This window comes from Charadrius vociferus, unplaced genomic scaffold (assembly GCF_000708025.1).
Source record: "Charadrius vociferus isolate BGI_N301 unplaced genomic scaffold, ASM70802v2 scaffold179, whole genome shotgun sequence".
Lineage (NCBI taxonomy): Eukaryota > Metazoa > Chordata > Aves > Charadriiformes > Charadriidae > Charadrius > Charadrius vociferus.
The window spans coordinates 2,955,010-2,977,305 of NW_009650072.1; the positions used below are offsets into that span (position 1 = coordinate 2,955,010).

At 40.9% G+C, this 22,296-nt stretch overlaps 1 protein-coding gene across 4 annotated transcripts in view; it reads right to left on the reverse strand.

Annotated features, from left to right (window-relative positions):
• KCNC1 (potassium voltage-gated channel, Shaw-related subfamily, member 1) overlaps positions 1-22,296 on the reverse strand; it is a 112,693-nt gene that overhangs the window by 16,187 nt on the left and 74,210 nt on the right. For 3 of the 4 annotated variants that reach the window (XM_009892013.1, XM_009892015.1, XM_009892014.1), the window contains exon 2: positions 1,862-2,795. In XM_009892013.1, coding sequence (XP_009890315.1) covers positions 1,862-2,795 — 934 coding nt within the window. The remainder of the gene's footprint in view (positions 1-1,861; positions 2,796-22,296) is intronic. The other variant, XM_009892012.1, reaches the window with a different exon arrangement.

Sequence of the window (22,296 nt, forward strand, 5' to 3'; positions counted from 1 at the left end):
TCCCTCTTGATACATGATGCCACAAAGACATCTACTTATGAGGAAGTTTGCTGCTTGGACATGAGTTGTGATAAGCATTTGCAACCTGAGGGGAATGGATGATAAAACCATACACTTACGCGCCAAAGATACATTAGGAAAGAGACAGTCTATCAGTCACGTGAATTGTGATTGGCCTGTTGCAATGGAATAGCCTTTAACAAAAAAAAATGAAAGCTATTTACCTTCTGAATGGATTATACATAGTTGCACAAAAGGGAAAAGAAATAAGAAGAGAAAGGTTCCCACCAGCTCTTCCCCTCCAAAATTAGCATTGGCATTGGTGAAGTCACACACAAAGGAAAGTCTCACTTTCTTTGTGCCTCTCACAATGACGTCAACATGCATGGCTATGAGATGATGAAAGAATACCTCACTCACAATGAGTAACAAATCAGAATTTTCTTCAAAGTAAAAAAATGATAACACAAGACCATCATAGGTATATGCTAGCTCTTTCAAAACATCTCTTTTTGACTAGATGTAAGTTAAAATCACTTGACTGGCAATCTGTTCTATCTAATACAACACGGGGATATTCTGAATAGGCTGAAGAATGTCTACTATGCAACTTGGCTGGAACATCTGCCAAAAATGAAGTTGGCTTTGTTTTCAACATGGTTATCTACTTTGAAATTACTCCATAGAATAAATAGTGATATTCCATGGGTAGAGGTAGATTATGGGGTTTAAATAATCAAATTGGAGCCCCGTAACTTTATATGCTATAGGAGGATTCTCATAAAACTGAGATATTCCCATAATTAACCACTAGCCATGGGATATTATAATATATTCCATGGTGACTAGTATTTTTTCCATTTCCCTCCCCCCTCCTAGTATGATTAGTATGATTAATTTTGCTCTGGTTTCATTGCTAACATGAATCAGTATAGTTAAAAATAAGAATACCATATTGTGAGGTGATCACTGTTTAGGCCAAACTGGCCAGTAATGACCAGTCAGACCTTTTCCAGTTGGCCTTTGCCGCTAGAAGGTTGAAAGAGCTGTAACTCACCAACCCATATTTGCCAAAGGAGCATGTTTTAAAAAATGTGGTTCAAAACTCTTCGTAGTTCTAAATGCTAGATTCTAGTGGAATATTATAGAATAGATTGATTTGCATGCCATGGAATAAACATCCTTACATCTAGTCTTGTCTCAGAGTGAGTCATTTTGCATTAGTGTCAAGAATTTGAGCTGTTGTTCTACTTTGCAGTTAATCATCAGAAAGAGACGGGATTGTCTCATGAATATGCATGATGGTATAGTTGTCCCTTCAACTTACTAGGCACCTAGTTTCTGTAATGAGATGTACAATATCTGCCATTTAAAACAGCTGAAAGGTCCCAAATGGGAACAAATGAGAAAGCATCTGGCTGTTTTGAATTCCAGCCCTGTTTTGTCAGAAAACTCTGTAATTGCTGAGTACTTGGCTCCTACTCTGCTCTATGAAGCATTCAGCTCTCAGGAGCCTCTGAGATGCATTACGCAGTCCAGCAACATAGCTGTAGAACTCTCAAAATTCTTCCACTAGATGTAACAGCTCTTCAAAATATCTTGAGACTTGTATGCCCTTAACCAGGACCAAAGTTTGGGCTCCTAGAGCGTGCTCTCATCCTTAGTTTTGCTGATCAGCCTTCACTGTACCATTTGTCCCTGCAACCTAGACTTCACACATATTATTCACTGTGTGATGGTGGGACTAGAATGGATAAATGTGCTACCCATTGCTCTAAGAAAGCAGTCTGGCTGAATCTTAAATCACTACGCGGGATGGAGGTTAACGGTCAGATGGACATTCCTCTAAGAGGTTTCCTACCTGCTCTGTTAATTTCTAAAATTTCTTCTTGGGCCAGTGGGCAAGTGTCGCTCTGAGTACTGTGGTGTGGAGAGTTTACGACAGATTTACAATAATTGGGGGATCCCAGCTGGGGTGGCCTCGGGATATGCTTCTTTTTTTTCTTTGGTAGCTTCTGCTTAGCCATAGCTAAGGAGTAATACATTCCGAAATTGTTCACAATGACAGGGACAGGCATGGCAATGGTCAGCACACCAGCGAGAGCACAGAGGGCCCCCACCAGCATGCCTGACCAAGTCTGAGGATACATGTCTCCGTAGCCCAGGGTCGTCATGGTGACAACAGCCCACCAAAAGCCGATGGGGATATTTTTAAAGTGTGTGTGTTTACTGGCACTAGGGTCATTTGGTTTAGCACCTATTCTCTCGGCATAATAGATCATCGTGGCAAAGATTAAGACGCCCAATGCCAAAAATATGATGAGCAGCAAGAATTCGTTTGTGCTGGCGCGGAGGGTGTGTCCCAAGACCCGCAACCCAACGAAGTGGCGGGTCAGCTTGAAAATTCGCAGGATTCGCACGAAACGGACTACGCGGAGGAAGCCCAGGACATCCTTAGCAGCTTTGGAAGACAGGCCACTGAGTCCAACCTCTAGATAGAAAGGCAGTATGGCCACAAAGTCAATGATGTTCAAAGAGTTTTTGATAAATTCCACCTTGTTTGGGCAGAAAGTGACTCTCATCAAGAACTCAAATGTAAACCAGACCACACAGACACCTTCGATGTAGGTGAGAAAGGCTTCAGTCTCTGCTTCCCTGTAGTGCCGCACCTGGGTGTCATTCCCGATGAATTCAGTTTCTGTCTTGTTCACAATGGGGTTAAATCTCTCATGGGTCTCGAGGCAGAAGGTGGTGATGGAGACCAGAATGAAGAAGAGGGAGGCAAATGCCACATACTGTGGAAAGAAAGATACGAGAGAAATGTTAAACAGGAGGTAAATATACAGGGGCTTTGATTCTGAAGGACCAGGGAGAGACAAGAGCTGTATTAAAACTAAAAATAATGCCAGGCCTTCTTCCTGTGGCCTCAAGATGTCAAGTCTCACCTGCAGACAGCCTAACATTCAAAATAGGAGGGAGAGCAGTGTATAAGTACATGCTAACATCCATTCCTATATAGATAGCATTTTAGTGTGCGTGTGAATTTAAGCAAGCATTTAAATCTCAGAGCTTTCTGTGGGATTTAAAGTTAAGGACATATTGAAATTCTGTCTTTCTGAGCTTGATCTTGTATTACTTTCTGGTCTTAAAGACAGAGTGCACCTTCTAGGACAATTGTCATGCAAGAATCTTTTTACAGCATTGTGTCAGTGGTATGGGGTCGCCTCCTGCTCCCAGCTTAGTGACAGCTGTGGTATTTCAGATCTCACTAAGGTGCTAGTAAATACTAGTGGCAGTCTCAGGTGGGGTCTACAGCAATGAGCAGAGTCCTCCTTGGCATCATCAGATTTTCTTACCAAATCCCAGAGACAGGTTGAGGAACAGTCGTACATCAAACCAAGCTCTCCTAGAGTAAACATCTTGTCTGTTCTCAGTTCCCTTCTCCAGGTCTTTCAGGGATGGGGGAGAGGGAGGGGAAGAAAGAGGTTTCAGGCATGCCTGTCAGCTGATCCAGATGGAGGCAGATCTATTGAATTTTACCAGACAAGGTTTTCTTGAAAAGATTGTCATTACAACATAAGGCTTGTACCAGAACTAGGTGAATCTTTTTTAAGGCTGTTTGATTACAATTTGGTTAATCAAGCTACAGTGAAGGTGGTAGCAGCTCCCAAAGTCAATGAGTGTTTGTCTTAGGAGTATTTGCCTCTTCTGCTTCAGTTTCTGCTTTTCTTAGGAGATCTCTTGGTTGTATTCCAGGACAATTGAGGGGGACGGCCAGGCCAAAATTCACAACCCTAGTAATCACAGTTCCTCTGCTCAATCCTCCTTTAATCAGTTAAGTAGTTTGCACATACCTAAGAATACTTTTTGTGTGTTGGAGTGATACAGTAGTGGTAATACCTCTTTCCATTTCACTCCCTACATCTCTTATCTTCCTGTTTGTCTCCTGTGTCACCTTGACAAGAGATGTTACATAAGATATTATTTCACTGTCTTCATGAGCAACTGTAGTAATTAAAATAGTACTCAAATATTCTTATAGTGTCCTGTTATTAATATTATCCCTTTTTCAGCAGTGTAGCCAAAATAGAGGTTAAAAAGAACTAGTTTCTTCTAATTTTCTGTTGCCAGTAAATGCATTGCAATAATCTCAAAGAAATTGCTGCCACAGGAATAGACCAGTTAAAAATACCCTATGCTTCAAGCTACCAAAGCTGTCCTGCAATCAAGAAGTTCCTCCTGTTTCTTTCCTGGGTAGACCTAGTGCAGAATTACGCTTGACCTTCCCTATTAGCAAACAAAGTCAAAACAAGGATTTGCCACACTTGGAGGTGAACTATTTAATAGAATACAGAGAAACTGGCAGAGAATAAAATCACAGAATTGTTTAGGTTGGAAAGGCCCTCTGGAGGATGTTTGGTACATCTTCAAAGTTGGACTAGGTTGCTCAGGGCCTTGTCCAGTCCAGGTGTGAATACCTCCAAGACCTCTCTGGGCAGCCTGTGCCAGCGTTTGGCCAATAAGAGCAAATAAAATTGAAAGGATACAGAAGCAAACAGGCTCTTCTGCTCTTCAAATCCAACTTTGTTGCCAAAGGATCAGAACGTGGCCATTGTCAAAGATTTAAAAAACGCCAGTACCTTCCCCTAAATGCTTCAGTCTATCCTAGCATTGTTATGTGATGATCTAATATATGTGCTGATATGTGCTAAAATCAATGTCTAATATAAATAGTTGTCTGGAAGATAAACAATCTGGAGGTTAGGAAAGTTGAGAATCAGGGCTGCAGGCATCTTTTTATCTGATTCTCCTGTTAACAGGGACATTTGTCTGTGCAGTTTCTCCATCTGTAAAATGGGTTAAAAACAATACCTGCAAGTGTTTATAATGTGGTTTGTGATCCTAGATAAATGCGTACAGGTTCTATATGCTTTCATTTTAATGTTACTAACTTTGGTATATCGACAGTCTCCCTGAAAAATAAGTTTAAGGGTCTTTTAAGCGGTCAAAGTCAGTTTGTGTATGCTATTGTTAACGCTGAGCTTAATTAAGTAGGCGTTAATACCCCAAGTTTCTGAGTATGAATAAAACAAGAAGCAAAAAGCATCTTGTACCAAGAACTCAGGAAAATGTTCCTAGCAGCCTCAGCACCTCTGCTCCATTTTGGCCTGGAGTAGATTTTTACCATAAGTAATTTTACCTGAGAATTCAAGCTGCAGAAGGAAGTGCTGACACGGCGTTAAGTCAGGTAGCTCTCACAGATAAGAAGCAGAGAGGGGAATAAAACCATTTTGCATTTTAAGGGGTCTGTGAAGAAGGCCCCTTTCTTTATGCTGACTCAAAATGCAGTTATCCTCTTGGTGTATATGAGCATCTCTCCTGAGTGAGTTTCTCCTGCTTAGGAGAACCTTCAGGTTGACCTTGCGCAGCAAGTTATCTTGAAAAGTGATGTTTTGCTGTATTAAAGGGAAGAAATAACCAATTCTGACAGGACATTTAAGTTCTCTGCAGTGGTACACGCTAGCAGTGTTATCAGTAGAGAACATCACACCCATGGTTTCTCTTGCTGTTAGTTGTTGTGTGTGCACACCTTGGTTTCAGAGGGGAATGGAGAACTTTTAGTCCACAGTTTAGCAGAGCAGGAAGCACCTGCTAAGTGAACATGAAGTGTTTGCTTCCTTCTGCCTGTATTTAACAACATCCAGGCCCCTTTCCCAGGGATGGGCTTGTTCTTGAATGCTTTGCAGCTTTGGAAGCATGGGTCTGTTTTCAGGATTTCATAAAACCACGTCTGAGCAATGGTATTGACAGGAAGAATCCCAGTATTTCTTCTTCAATTTATTTTTTTTTTTTCCTCTGTTGATTTCCTGTCTAATCCTAACACCTATTTAATATTTAGGAAGTAAAAATGCTCTTTAGTCATTCCGTGCTTCAATATTGAAAGGGCCTTGTTCTTTTTCGTTTTAGAAGAAGGTCTGCACAGACTGAAAGGAGAAGACAACAGAGAGCAGGCTTTTAATAAAGGTGCCATTACAGTTCCCCAGTCCCTTGACTGATCCAAAGAAGTGCAGAAATGCCTGAGAATCAGGTCTGACAATTCGTTCACCGGCACCTATCTCTGAGATTTATCACGTGCAGCTGCTTGGGACGCAGCAGTTTAGCAGCTTGCCACAAATGAATGTGAAATATATCATTGACATAGATTTATGTTTGTGATCCCCAATTTATATTGCCCCCATCCCTTTGTTCTTCTGAGTATTTTTCTTTGTTAATTATCTGATAAAAGATCTAGCAAGCTGTAAGCAAAATCCAATAGCACCAAATTCAGCAAGTATGTTTTTCTAAGGAGACCAGCATTCGTTTATGTCAAAGGGGTCAAAAAGAGCTCTGTCTGGCCCACTGTCAGAGGACAACTGAGATCAGCCATCATGCCTGACACAATAGCTTGTCAAGTCCAGAGATGAGCAATGCTGGCAAAATCTAGTGAAGACTATGGGACTCGTGTGTGTTCTAACATCTTTGAAAATAAGGCTGTCTCTTTTTATTTCACTAATAATGGCCTGAACAATAATCAAACCAATGGATTGCTCTAGTGTTATTTAGTCGTTCTTAATCTTCTTTCTACTTAAAATTTACAACAGAATTTCTCTTCTTCCTAGGATCTGAATGGGCTGGGGGAAAGGAGTGGGGATTTTATGAAGTGATGTCATGTGCTGTTACATAATGGCAGCTAAAATTTTCTATAATTAAAGAAAATACCTAGGTAAAGTGTTGAAGTGATCAAAACTCTCTTATCTGCTTTGACACATGTGAATGATTCCTATTTCACTAGAGATGCTGCTGCTGCCACTGCTTTTTTCTAGCTCTAATACCAACAACGAAAAACCTCAGCTTGTCCAAAACTAAAGAAGCCATAAGAGAAAGCAGAGAAGAGATTTTAAAAGAGGTATTTTGATAAAAATATCAGTTACATTAAAATGTTTTCATTTTGGAGAGAGAAGAAATTACACTCCTGCATTATTTCTGTTAGTAGCAGATATATTTTAATAAGGTTATTTTGAAAGAGTCTAAAAGACATCATACCCATAAGTGGAGAATTTCATAATCCAATTTATATTGCCTCGGATTGAATGTATCTATCTATCTATCTATCTGTCTGTCTCAAAGGCCTGCTTCTCCACTGCCCTATGTCTAACCTAGCCATTTTTGCCAGTGCAGTGTGAATATGAAGTGCCAGTTAATTCAGAATAGTAGTGTTTCACATCAGCTTTGCATAGGTGTAAAAGCAGCATGGTAATGGTATCAGACCTAGCCTCTCATCAGTAACGAGCCAGTATCTTTCCACTCAGCATGGAAATAAAACAAAAGTCCAACATCCTTAAAAACACAAATAAGCCTCCTAATACATGAGGATAGGAGGCTAGGCTTACTCAGAATAAGGTCTGAGGATTGGACCAGACAATATTAAATATACAGGTGTGGCTGTTTACTTCTGGGAATCAGATTTTAAAACAGCACTTTACCTTGTATTTCTGATACAATTCTGATCTTGGAGATAAAAAACCTTTTTTACATTGTAGGGTTTTTTTTAAACAAATAAGCCAAGTAACCCACTAGAATTCATTGATACAGCATCTGGAATTGCCAGACTTCAATGCAGATGGGTAGTGAAGGCTGGTGATGAAAGCACCAGGACAGAAATCAGATGACTGAGGCTCTTTTCCAACCCCAACCACTGATGCATTCTTAGTCTTCAACCATGTGTGCCTACATCTTTTGCACCATCCTTTGTCTACTTTTTTCTTTTTTTTTTAATTGAGGTGGTGAACTCTTTGGAGCTTAGGACTGTCTGCCAATTTATGTCTGCCCAGTGTCCAGCCCAATGTATGTCTGGAGTGGGGACCTGGGAAGGGAGACCTCAGCTGAGTTTTTGATAAGAGAGACACCACTCTTCAACCATAGACAACAAGAAAAGTTCATGGTAGCACTGGAAGCAGCACGGTTTGCGAGTCAATTTTCAGTAACTTCAGAGTTTGTTTTCTAGGAAATAGCAGTCTATGCAACACACCATTCATAATTCATTCCAGATCACACGTTCAGAGTGAGTTAGTAGATGCTGCACGCCACAGACGAGTGCTCTTCTCCTTTGATACTGTTTAGAATCATTTAACAATCCTGACTCAAGCTAGAGGGGAGAAAAGAAACAGATCACACTCAAAGAAGAGTCCCTTTGCAACTGCTAATAGAGGTATTTAAAAAGTGATTCTTAATCCCTATCCTTTTGCAGGGAAGTCCAGAAAATTTCACCCTTCCCTGAACCTCTGGGTGAAAGGCAGAGGAAGACGGCATTTGGTTTGAACTACATCTGTTGAACCATCAGGGAATTTTCTATAGAAGTGGACACCTCTCTACTGATCTATTGTGGTGAGTTTTGGTTTTAATGACAAAAATATTTAAATCACTACACCATAACCCTCCTGCTGCTGTTGAATCAACAAAACACAGGAGATATGCGGTTGTCGTCTTAGTCTGTACGAGCAGGGCCTCTGAGCAGCATGAAGTTTGCTGCTTCTCCCATAGGCGAACCCATGGCTTGCCAAGAATGAAAAGGGAGATGAGAACACTCTCACCATACATCTTTGTCACCAAAGGAGAAATGATGGAGGTATTAGTGCTGTGGATCTTCCAGAAGAGTATGTCATGACTCTAGTGAGATCCAATATGTTGGGACTGGGGTTTTTTGTTTGTTTGGGTTTTTTTCAGGGGCGAGGGGTGGGGGAAGTGGGCGACAAGAATAATTAAAAAAATCCCAGGTCTAGTAATTTTTCAGTAGGTCTGTGATTGGTAAATGCTATATACCTTGCAGGAACCACCTAGGCTCAGAAGAGCTTCAGATCAGTGCTGGCAACCCATGAGCTAGTGTTCTACAAAGCATCAGTAATTCAAATATAACCAGAGTCCTGTGCTTTTTGCTAGACCTGCATAAAACACCATGATTTCCAGTCACAAGGTACCTCTTCAAATACTTTACCAGCTTTCTTTTACAGTAGTTCATCTGTTTGAGGTTTTTCTCTGAAAACTATTACACCTGCATGAAGCTGCCACTATTTGCCTATCTGTGACTTGAATCACAAAGCTTTGCCTAATTTTTATTTTAATCTGAAAACTGTACCTTAACCACTCTTCATTTAAAACTTAGTCCATGTATCACCAAAGCATTTAACAATAGAGACAAATCTTTTTGCTGCAGCTCAACCAAAATTTGGGTTAAATGAAAGCTACTTTAAAATACTTAGCTTTATAACCACTTCATTATCTGTCAAGACCAATTTTCCAGGCTTTCTTAGAGATATGGACTCTGACTCAAAAAAATGACTCATTTTGAATGTGCAAGTAATTCTGCTGAATTTTTGAAAGAAATACTGAATCTTTATGGCTAATCAAATGACTAAACGTAGGCACATGATACTAGCAACCAGCTAATTCTGTGAAAGTGAGCTAAAGCAAGGACACTGTCAAAAAGCATCCTCTTCAACATTTCATTAAGAATCCTAGTGTAAGATGTTTCGAGATCCTTTGAGCAATGTTTATGAAACTGAAATTATTTGCAAGGGGAATATCCAGTTCTACTTTTGTAGGTGTGAAATAAGTATATGAGGGCACAATCTGATGTTACCACTAAGTTCTCCTCTGTGAAGGGAGAGATGACCATCTTGGCAGTTTGTCTGTCTTCTTTCAGTGAGATAAGACAATCGATACAGAAGCTCACATCAGCAAACATACTGGTTCACTCACAACATTATTCAAATACATGTTTCTTTGCTGAGAGAGACCAAAGAAGTAGGCTTGCAGATAGGCAGAGCTTGCTCCAGAGTCAGATGAAAAGTCCACTAGCCACTCATGGATGAAATGGTTATGTAATGCCAAAAAATTATATGACAGCTTGCAAAATATCTTGGCATGCTTAGTGGCACGCAGACATGAAACAGCGTGTTAAAAAAAATGTGCAGTCATCTGTGGAAAATATGCTTAAGTTATTCGGTGTTGACATTGCAATAAATAAATTAGAAGCAGATCTCTCAAATGTTAGTCCTAGCAGGCAGCCATGTGCTTTGACAAGGTAGTTACTGGGATAAGCAAGACTGCATCAGAACTGAAAGTGCGGTATGTACAGCATTTCTGTACGACCACAGCCAGCTGGTCACCAGGCAAAGGTTGGAATGGTTCTTTGTAGGTCACAGGCAAGTTTTCCAGTTTCATCTAGGATAGATTAAATCTTGTGATTTAATAGGAACACTGCACATTGTCACAGAAGATGCAAATTTTTTTTGCAAGCTTCCTTGCTAGCTCCCTAGTCTGACTGGTAGTGAGAACTATATGGAGACAGCATGGTGGGAGTAAGTTTCATATTGCTCAGCAACAGCTCAATGGGAAATTCTCATCTTAACATATATAGAATCCTGATCCAAAAGGGCCCCAAGACTTGTGCAGCTAGGTATATGGGACACTGCAGAAGGAGCTGTAAGTGTTGAAAGAAAGTCTTCCATCTCTTCAAGGGGCTGTGGAAATATACATTGAGTAGGGACCTCCAAATGTCATTCCCCTGTCCCAAAGCACAGTCTTTGATCATTCCTGATAGGTAGCTATATTGACTGTTATTAAGGACCTCCAGTGGTGAACATTGTAGAAATTCTGCAGGAAATTGTCCCGGTTTGAGGTAAAACAGGACCAATTTTGTTCAGTAACTTTACTTCTTATCCCAGGGCTTCACCATATTTTATCTGTATTTTTTTCTTCCTAGGGCCTAACCTAAATCATCTTTGCTGCATTTTAAGCTTGTTTGCTTTTGTCCTATCCATTATAGACAGCTAAGCATTTAGAAATTTGCAGACGTTTTCCTTCTTTTGTAAGCTAATAGTCACTAAACATTCAAACGTTCCATGAGTCCTAGACTCCTGTTTTCATATGCTCATGCTTTTGCTGCATAAATTCAACATAATTATTAATCTCATTTTCAGATGGTGCCACACAATTTTATGCTGTCAGTTCTGTCAAATGCTCTAGAATTAAACATACTGAGAAAGTCATGTAACATCTCATACACTGGAACATAAACTAACTCATGACAAATGAAACGGGGGAACTTTAATTGCCCCTTATTGCTAGTTTTTTCATTCTTTTTCAGTTAGGCAGTAGGTAACTTTTTTTTGGACTCTGCACACTTTCTGTTCTAAACTGAAAAGGAGAGTTTTATAGCAATGACTGGTGGTAGTGTCATGCATTAGGATTTTCAGGATCTCACCTCACCACCTTTGTTCTGGATGCTATTTTATCTCCTGAGAAAATCACACTTCCTCCCTCTCTAACTTGCTGCCAGTCCTTCCTTGTGGGAAGAAAAAAGGCATTTCTTATGCAATTCCTTGACAAAGGGGAATTCCTGACTAGAGCTAGGCAGAATCCAACTGGGAAAACCCAAATACGTGCAAAACCTGCTTAGTCCTGAGGCTTCCTATGGTTTAGAAGTAATTCTTATTTTTCTGCTTCCAAACTGAATAAAAAAATCACACATGTGCTCATGGTTGGGATCAATTGCAGCCAGGTGAAGGTAGGTATGTATCTCTGACCAAGCAACACATTTTGATTTTGAAAATGTGAAACTACAAAGATAATTGGTTGACAGGTTTTACTCTCTTGCATGCATACATGCGTGCACACAAACACACATTCTCTTAAAGTTGCTAATTTACATATTCCTTTGACTTGAATTTAGCTGTAGGCTACATGAGACCTGGGACTCTTTGTGGGGGAGACAGACTATTTTTTTCCCTTTTTGTTATAGCTTCTGCACTGTGACTTGCCCAGAGGTGGCTTAATTCACATGCTCGTGCTTATAAGGAGTTCAGCCTCTCTCAAACCTACTTTTAGAGTGGTGCTACAAGCCTTTCATAGAGCAGGAGACATATTTCTGTAGCCTTTCAGGGCCCACCCTTAGTGGGGTTTGATTCCCTAACCTCAGCTGCGCACCAGCACCTGAGGAATGACACTTGTTACAAGTATGAAGCAAGCAGAGGGTGCTTGGTGGTCTCCAGCTTCATTAGAAAGAGCATACCCTGCTTGCTTATTTTTTTGCAAGAGGAAACACTCTGATGTGAGGAAGTATTGAGTGCAAACACCACAAGGAAATAGAATCATAGAATTGCTGAGGTTGGAAGGGACCTTTAAGATCATCAAGTCCAACCATTAACCTACCCTGACAAAACCACTTCTAAACCATGTCCCCAAGTACCACATCTACCCTTTTTTTAATCACCTTCAGGGATGGCGGATCTACCACCTCCCTGGGCAGCCTATTCCAATGTTTAATAACCCTTTCAGTGAAAAAAATTTTCCTAATATCCCATCTAAACCTCCCCTGACATAACTTGAACCCATTTCCTCTAGTCCTATCACTTGTCACCAGGGAGAGGAGGTCAGCCCCCACCTCTCTACAACCTCCTTTCAGGTAGCTGTAGAGGGTGATAAGGTCTCCCCTCAGCCTCCTCTTCTCCAGGCTAAACAACCCCAGTTCCCTCAGTCGTTCCTCATAAGGCATGTGATCCAGACCCCTCACCAGCTTTGTAGCCCTTCTCTGGACAGGCTCCGACACCTTAATGTCCTTCTTGTAGTGAGGGGCCCAGAACTGAACACAGTACTCGAGGTGGGGCCCCACCAGTGCTGAGTACAGGGGGAAGATCTCTTCCCTAGTCCTGCTCACCACGCTATTCCTGATACAGGCCAGGATGCCATTGGCCTTCTTGGCCACCTGGGCACACTGCTGGCTCATATTCAGCCGGCTGTCCACCAACACCCCCAGGTCCTTTTCTGCCGGGCAGCTTTTAAGCCACCTTGCCCCAAGCCTGTAGCACTGCATGGGGTTGTTGTGACCCAAGTGCAGGACCCGGCACTTGGCCTTGTTGAACCTCATACCTGAATAACATAGCGAGGCTTTGTCCTGAATACAGAACTCCCTAACCTGACATACAAGGCTGACTTTTCTCTCTGTGGTTTTTAAGCCAAGACATTTGGAATGTTTCCAGGTCATATTTGTATTCAGACAATAACGCTTCTGCTTCGAGACAAATTAAAATAAGCATCTGTCAAATCTTTAGTAGTTTAAAATGTGGGTAGGCTGGCTACATAACCACTCTTGGACAGGGTATGAAACCTACCTGCACATCTTCCATGGCCACTCACCAATAGCTGGTAGGGGTGTGTCAGTCAATAGGATGCTCACAGCTCCTACGCAGGGCTATGGGAAGATCCAGAAGGCATTAGCCCCCAGAGGTGAGCCTTTTGGGTCTGCAGTGCCTGTGACAGTGGGGTCCTCAATCCAGTTTATCTCCCAAAGGAATACTGTAGCAAAAGTAATTGTGATAGAATTCCTCCTTGGAGACACAGACCAACCTTTTTCATATTTGACCGTGGATTTTGAAACCTCAGTTTCTGACCACTCCGCGAGAGATGTTCCAAAGAGCTTTAAATTCTGGGAACAGCTGAGTGTTTACCCTTTGATAGTTGAGCTGAGCACCTTAGAACTGAAGCACTCAAAATAACTCATCAGTCTGAAAAACTGGAAGCCCTGGGATCCCTTTGGTGCCAGTACATATTGTGCTCAGGGTTTCCTGTTTTCACTGCAGTTTATGTGGATGGATGTCACAGATGATGTAGTCCCTGAAAAGCCAGGCTTCTTTACAAGGTGGCTGAAAATTAGTGTTAAACTCCAGGCATTTCAATGACTGATTCATTTTAGCCAATTTCACATTTTTCAGTGATTTTTTTTTTCATTAACTTTTTTGTTTTCTGGATTATGGCTACCAGTGTGTTGCAGACACTTTTCCTCCCATAATGTTAACTTAGCTAAGAGACATAGCTACCATTTTGTGCTTTTAAAGCACTATGGCCACAGTTCTCTCCTTACCATTGTACAGTGTGTAGCAGAAAAGCCCTGTTAAGCTTCTACATAGCCTAAATATGTTACAAAATATTGAGTCCTTTTGTGCCTTTGTTTTAGAATACCTAAATATCAAATATCTAAATTATCTGGCCCCATCACTTTAGTCAGTTGTTAAAAAACATCAAGAAACTCCAACAACTATTAAAGCAAATCAGAAAATGTTTTGGAAAGCAAAGAATGTTTTCATTCCCCAGCGAGGCAGACTCTATTACACAGTTTAATTTGTGCAAGGATAATACACAGGATGGGAGCATCCTCATTCATACAAAGTCTCCATTGACAACAATCTTTGCCAATACTAGGCTTTGTCTGGCTATGAGCCATTTTAAATATCCAAATTAGTGACAAAATAACTTATGAAACTGTGTTGGTAACTTTTTGGAGGCAAATTCCAAAACAGCTTTTGTCATATAGTCTGTCTTGGCTCAGGCCAGCGAGGTTGAGGGTACTGGACTCAGTGAGTTCTGACTGTTTTTTTCAAGAGCAAGTTCTCAGTAAGTTATTGTGTTGCTCACAACACAGGATCTCTTACCCTAGGAATGGTAATCCATATATTTATGGTAATGCCCCAAAATACAGAATTCTTCCCCAGTACTAGTCCCACAAGCAGCTGAAGAGTTTCAAAATTCCCTTGCTGTGGCAGAGTGGTTGCAAATTTCCACTCAATAATAAAATCCTAAGTATATAAGAAAATGTGTGTCACCAATGGTGGAATAAAGAGCATCAATCTTTTGTATATACATATGTGTACAATAAGATTAGTATATATATAACATTATAAATAGGCACATATATATTTGCGTGTGTATTAGTTATATTGTACTCTATTACAATACTATAAGGTATGTATATTACATACAATGCCCTACGTAATATTTTTAATGTAAATACAATAATATATGGTCTATGTGGTAAACATCATACTGTTATGCAATATATAGAAAAACTATAACATGCTAAATTACACATAGAAATATGTTAGACATAAATACATGTTTATATATTAGGTATCTAATACCTGTCTCAGGGACTGTGGGGATGCCTGGCTATGCATGCAGAACTGACAGAGGGGCCAGTTCTCCCCTCTTCTGCACAGCCCTGCCAGGGTAGTTACCATTATTAGGGGTGGCCTTGGATTTAGAAGAACCCCCTGAAAGGGAGGGACCTGCCACCCAGAGGAAGATAGAGGCTGGTTGGGGTACCAGAGATCTCACAGAAATGGCCTCAGTGTCATGGCATCTCTGCCCCCTGAAATTCCTCCTGTGACTCTTTCCACAGCACTGTGTTTCCAGGGCTTTTCCTCTCATAAGAAAGGAAAGGAAGCCCTTCCTTGCCCTTGACTCCTGTCCTGTGTTGCCATCTGCTAGCCACAACCCCCTTCCTCTCTTCCAGGTTTGTCGGGGCTACTCCTCCAGGGCAGAGAGCCATCATGCACCATTCTCCAGAAGGAGGCTTTACCAGGAGGACAGACTTGGGGCCAGCCGAGAGGATCACCTGCCTCGCTCCCAGCACTGCAGAGTGGGCTTCCAGGTATTTTGCTCTGTGAAGTAACCATGCCATGGACAGGTGTTTTGCTCCTACAATCTGAATGCAGGTTGATCTCCTGTTCAATGTTGCTGCACAAGACCCACGCTAATTTCTATTCCAAAAACTGGACACGAGCCCTCTGCAGCACAAATTCTTGCCTCAGCTTTTACTACTAGTAATTTCCCTTTGTGGAGTTCTGCTTCACTCATTCCCAGGTACAAGATGCATACTTGCTATAGTCTCCTACCTACAGATGCCTTCTCTGCTGTGTTTCCAAATTTACCGTGCCAGTGAATGAACCTCAGGAAAAGACAGGACAGCTGCAACCAAACTCACGAGGGTACCTGCCATCCCACGAGCACCTATCATGGTATGCAGTGTAGGGCAGTTAGTAAACATTTCCACTCCCCTTGCTGACAGCACTATCCTGATTTAAAGGACAAGGTTATATCATACTGTCTTTCCCCGGTAAAATATTTTCTTCTACTGTGTATATTCACTGTACCCAATCTAGCTACATTAGTGCATATCTACAGACATGCAAAAACTGTGATTATATGCAGGAGAGCAACTAAAAAAAGTTGACCTTATTGTTGTGTTTTTAAGGCTAAATTGATGAACCACATACATCACCTGTGATGCTAACCTGGCTATCAGTTACAGGTAGCGACCAGCCTGCCCCTTAAGCCAGTTCAGTGTTAGCAACTGTGAAGTTTCTGCAGAGAGCAGATTTCTAGGGGTAGTGCTGCAGGGCTTATTGCACAGCATTGTTGTCTTGCTCACAGCAGTTCAAAAGGGGCCCCGATAGCCCTTTGCAGGTAGCTACTGAGAAAGCCATCATCTCCTTTGGAGCTGGGGAGCTGAACTAAGTACCACTCTCTGTTAACCCCTTTCAGTTGGGGCTGTAAAAGGCTCAGCACTTCTGAGAGAAGGAGACCTTTAAACACCTATTGTGGGGTATATTGCATAAGCAACAAGCAAACACTTCTAAAACCAATCTCTTGTGCAGTCAAGGTTAAAAGAAAGACGGCAAGATTAGAAAAGAAACACAAGGTAAGTCATAGCCTGAACCTAGAGAAAACATTTTTTTCTACATAAGATGAAAGGAATTTACAGTATTTTAAGAGGTTTGCTAGCAATATTATGCAACTGTGTTTAGCTTGCGTCCTGCAGTACACTCAACATCTTGTGGGATAATAGGATCCTCTCGTCTTCTATTGTTTGCTGTGTACTGGCTGTATAATCTGTGGTGTATTTACATTTCTTTAGTTTATACAAGAGCACATCAGGTATGATGTGGACTGTGGTTGAAGAACCAACTTAGTTTCTGAATTCTATCCTCCAACATAAAGGGAATATCCTTCATTTGACGTAGCTTCATTTGAATATTATGCATCTACCTGTGCTACAAAGAACCGGAAATATTGCGTAGCATTTAACAATATGGAACTTTTTATGCCTTGAAAGTACTGTTGACATGTTAGCATAGGTATCAATCTCTGCAACTGTTTTGTAAGGCAAAACAAGTAGATGCTACTTCTGTTCCATAGACAAGGTGATTGTGAGGCTCAAAGGTTAGAGCCTGTATTTCTAAAGTATGTTGTTTTAACTTTGACTACACAGGTACCAGTATTGAGGTCTATAGTAATTAAGGCATATAGTTCAAAACATGTCTCTTAATATCCAGCCTTCCACAGGGATGGATAGGACTGTCATATTCTGAGTGCTGAGCTGTTGTTAAGATACTGTGTATGTTGGCCAAGATACAGTCCCCCAGAACTTGTGTTTGCAGAGTGCAAAGCCGTCCGGTCATGAAATTCCAGCTCAGTCTTTCATCCATGCGCTTCTTTTTAACCTTGCAGCGCAGTGAGTCCCGACGCATAGCGAATGGGGGGGTGGTGATGGGGGTGTGTGGGTGTGTAAAGGATTGGGAGGCAGTGCTGTAGATTTGTGTAGGCTCTCAGGGTTTTGTTCTTTTTCATACGATTCTGCTACATCAGTACCTCTAGAAATGGCCGCTCTAGGTTACAGAATGGTGAGAATTTTTCCACTACCCTTTCTAGTGACTTCAGTAATTTGTCATGAGACTCTGAAGTACTTGACACTAAAATTTCTTGCCAGGTATTTTAACAGGATTGGGCTGCCAGCTTATGAAAGTTTGGCCCTTAAGGAGATTTTGGTTTGGAGACTCATTAACTGTGAATCACCAGAAATCACTAATCACTTTTGGAAATATTCCCTAGCAAGTATTGCCATGTAATAGGCACAAAACTGCATAAAAAATAAGGGAAAATGGGTGAAACTAACTGACATTGGATGTGCATTGATTCCAAGAATGTCATTTCTCTCTGGGAATGTCTGGATGAGTTGTATTGTCTCTCCTGAATGTGAGACAGACTGCTGTCCCATGTTCTTTCTGCAGCATGCCCTTCTTTGTTTAAAGAGGAGCTTGGGCAAATGGTTACATACAAAAGTCTATTTAGAAATAAGGTCTTTAAAAATAAAGAGTGGTCTGTGATGCTGACTTCGTTGAAAAAAGCAATTCATAGACTTGTCGGTAGTAAGGAGGGTGAATGCAATCAGGTACAGAAAAGAAAGAGATGGGAGAGAGGGGGCTGAGGGTGAAGTCAAAGAACAGAGGAGAAAGCCGTTTCTTGTGCTTAAGCAAGATATTCTGTTAGCTGGCAAGGATGGAAAATAGCATTCGCCCCAGAGGGGTTATTTTCACCCACTCCATTTCTAATTCTTGAGTGAATTGTGGCAATTGTGCGCTGCCACAGGCCTGCTTAGGGCATGAACTGTGTGCAAGTGAGTGTTGTAGGAGAGCACAAGAAACTGCTTCCCAGGCAGGAAAAGTTAAAGATGATTTTAAAACCTAGAGCTAGTTGGGTAATTAAAAGGTACTGAAATACAAGTTTGTGATTATTTAAAAAAAAAAAAATATTTCTCAATTAGTTTGAAGTATGTTTATATTTAACTTGCAGTGTAATGTCAATGAGGAGAAAGAGGCAGCTTCCCATTGTGACCTCTTCCTTGAATGCCCTGTGCTTCAGATCAAGGTGCACAATTTTCTGGAAGGGTGGAAAAGCCCTTTTCTCTTCTTGATGCATTAGGTGTAAGCAACTTCCCTAAATGCATTACTTGCAACTTAGCAACGCAAATGCCTCCTGACCTCAGTAATTCAGAGGACACTGATTTGAGTGTAGTAAATTGTTTCCTGCATAAAGCTGTCCTTTCTGGACTGTATAGTAAGCCTAACTTGGGTACTGTCTGAAGTCAGGGGAGGTGAATGCACTCCCTGTTGCCACCTCCTTTGCCTCAGAAACCCAAGATTTCTGATTCTTTTTTCCCCATGTTTCATTAATCAATCCAAGCAACTGCCCTGTTGTGGGAAACCTTGATACACAGAGAAATTGCAACGTGGTATCTCATATCTTCATTTCTGCACGGTTTCTTCCAGTGAGCAGTAGACCTGGTTTTAGATGTGAAGTGTTGTGCTGAGTATATGATGATCAAGCTCTTCATGAAACAGTCTCTCACTAAGCTAAAGATTTGCAGCAGAAAAATTAGCTTATTCTTAACATGGCCTTGTGGGCTGAGAAAATTCAAATTTTACAGACCTTTTGTCTCAGTGCAAGTGTTGACATAGTACTAGGAAATTTTTTTTTTCTTTTCAAAATAATCACAAAAGTTGGGGAGTGAGGAATTGCAAAACGTATTTTAAAGGAGCCGTAGCCATGGTAACTGCGGTACCTTCAGTTACCACGGTAACAAATGCAGTTCAACTGCCTTGCTGTAAAGCCAGACAAATCTACTCATGATCTGTTGATTTTAAGATGCTTTATAAATTGTTGAACTATTTTAGGCACTTAAATCTATAAATCAAAATGTATGTTAAAATGACCAATACACCGTACTATTTATGAATTATTCATTCACCTCATTCTTATTTCACCAACTGGGGATTTTTCCCCTATCAATGTATCTGTATCTAGGCTTTTTCCATTCCTACTTTTTCTTGTTTAGAAAATGGTTCTGTCTGAAACAGGTGATTCATATTATTGCTGGTTGTAAATCTTACTGGAGAAACTCGAGCCCCCTCCCAATACCCCTTGCTCCAGTCCTGCAGTCTCTAGATGGAGCTTCACATACTTCTGTCCTGAAACCACAAAATATGTTTCGCTAAAAATTTGCTAATGAATTAAATCAATACAATTTGGAGTGAGTTCCATCTCAAACAATCAATACAGGCCCAGTGATGTACAACAGGCAGGCAGGTAAATTGGTCTAAATAAATTTACAATTGATTTTACTTTTAAAACCAAATTAGGACATTTATAGTCTTACCAAATAAGATCAACTGCAACTTATGCAAACAAGAGTATTCCTAGGTTTGTCTTTTGTAATACTAGTAGTGGACCTGTTACTATTTATAGCTCAAAAACTTTTATTCCTGGGATAATATGCATAATTTCTTGGCCCAAAAGCATGGCTTGCCTTTTATTAGAACAGGTCTTGTTTATTCAGGATTTTGCTTTATTTGATTGTTTTCACTAATAATTTGTGGTAGGATCTGCTTGTTAATGAACACTTGAGGATTGTATAATTCAGCATAAATTATGCAGCAAGTTTACACACCTGTGTCCCAGTATGGATGTGCAACGAAAGCCAGGACCTGCCTTCTGACCATGCCTCTGGCAGTATTTCTAGTTTGGGTGGGTGCACCAGTGTTTATGTGCCTTTGCTTTCCTCTCTCCCATCTGTAGTCCCCATTTTGCAGACTACCACTGGCTTGTGTGCACAAGGAAGAGGAGACTCTTGCAGGAGAACACTTCTTTTGTCCAAGCAGAGCATTGTGCTGAGGCTCTGAGCTGCTTGACTCTGGAAGGAGGACATGCTGGGACATGCACTCAGGGTCATCAGAGCTGCATGTGCATAGAGAGCTTGGATCTGGAAGGAGCATAGCCATGGCATTGTTCTCAAGTCTGTATGATCTGCTGTTCCTAATCTGCTAATTTAGAGGTATTTCCCCTTCACAGGTGACTCATTCGGGGACATGCAGTGGGTATCTCACTGGGAGGGGAGCAAAATATAGCTCTCCAGAAATACGTAGTGCCTGCTGCATTCATTTCTTGTGTTTATTGCCATGTTGTTTCAATAGTTATGCGAAGGCTTACAGTCTGAAACCAAGTAAGATTCTGAGTAACTGAAAAGATGAGTTGTAGAAAGTTCCCTCAGATCTGCTTATTTTGAGTAGTGGTGTCAGCAATGCTGTAAGACTGGCGAGGCGAGGAGGCTGCCTTTAAAAACCCATGGATATTCAGGCAGATTTAACACAGCCATTGGATTTTGAAGGTGCTTAGCTTATTTTCCCTGAACAGCACATGCTTGCTCATGAGCGTGACGTTACGGTCCTCTCAGTGTTCTTGTGTATGTCCATTAGCATGAGTCATTCTTGCTGCTTGCTTAGAAAAACCTATTAATTCTTCACATGCATACACAACTCCCATTAGTATTAAAGATGAGCTGATCAGTTAATAGGTGTTGCTTTAACCCTAGATTTTTGGCATATCAAATGAGACATCATTCTTACAAATCTTGGAAGAGAGAAATTCTAAAAGGTGTATTTTGTACTAGGAGGCCTTTCCAGGGTTATTCAGGGGATTACAAGGGATGAACTTCTCTTCCTTTAAGGGAGAATTCCAAAGTGAAATATTTTCTTCTTTTTTAGCCTGATCATACTCTTTCAACCCGTTATTCCTATTTACATGCCGCTTCGTTTTGCTCAGCTTTTCCCTCCTTAGTCAAAATGCCCTTCAGATCGTTGCAAACTACTTTTTTACCTAAGTCAGTTGCTTAGCAAAGATGGATATATTGAATTGGTTCGATCTGTCTACTTTGTTTCAGTTATTCCAGCCTGCAGAGGTATCTTTTGGGTTTAGTGATGATTGCCTAAAAAATAAGGAAGGGGAATGCTGGGGTTTCTTCAAAGCCCAGTTTAAAATGGAATATTTTTTTAATTTCAATCTTAAACCTTTCCCTTGTATTTGAGTTGAAGTTTAAATGTTATTGTAGCTATTGATGGGGATAACTTCGTATCATGCACAGACATGTTTAATTGATAGTGTGTGATAAGGATTTTACTTCTCAATACCACTGTTTAAAAAAATTCTAATTAGTCTGCCGGTTTGTCTGCCTTTCAAACCTACTCAACAAGCAGCTCAAGTACAAGATGTTCTTGTCTGCTTCAACTGACAGATACACTGCACTTACCCAGCCCTCCCCATTGCCTGCCAGACACGGAACTGTATCAGGATAGTTGAGCTGCCTGAACATAAAGAATACCTAGACTGATTCAGTGGCTCATGAATGCAAGAAGTATCACGCAATACTTTAATTACAGTGTCATGCTTTTATAAGTGGACTTGAATTTCCTAACTTGCTCTCTGGGATTACATATTTTCAATATTGACTAGAGAATTTCTCTTCCCAGCTCTCATTTAGGTTTAATGGTAGCCACGTGGCTGAACTTTCCTCTCTAGGCTTTAAAAATGCCAACTGGCGTTGTTACTTGGAAGATGTTTGGGAAGTGGCCTGGTTTCGTTAATCCCATGGGCCAGGGACCCTGGATGTGAGGTGGTCATTAAGGCTAAAATAGAAGGTAATCAGGTCAAAGATGGGGAAAGATGTTCCTTTTTAACACCTGCCTTTGTATTTTTCAAAAAACCCTTATGTAGTGGAAGGTGGTGTGTCAGCAAATATTGAAAGAGAGGTTA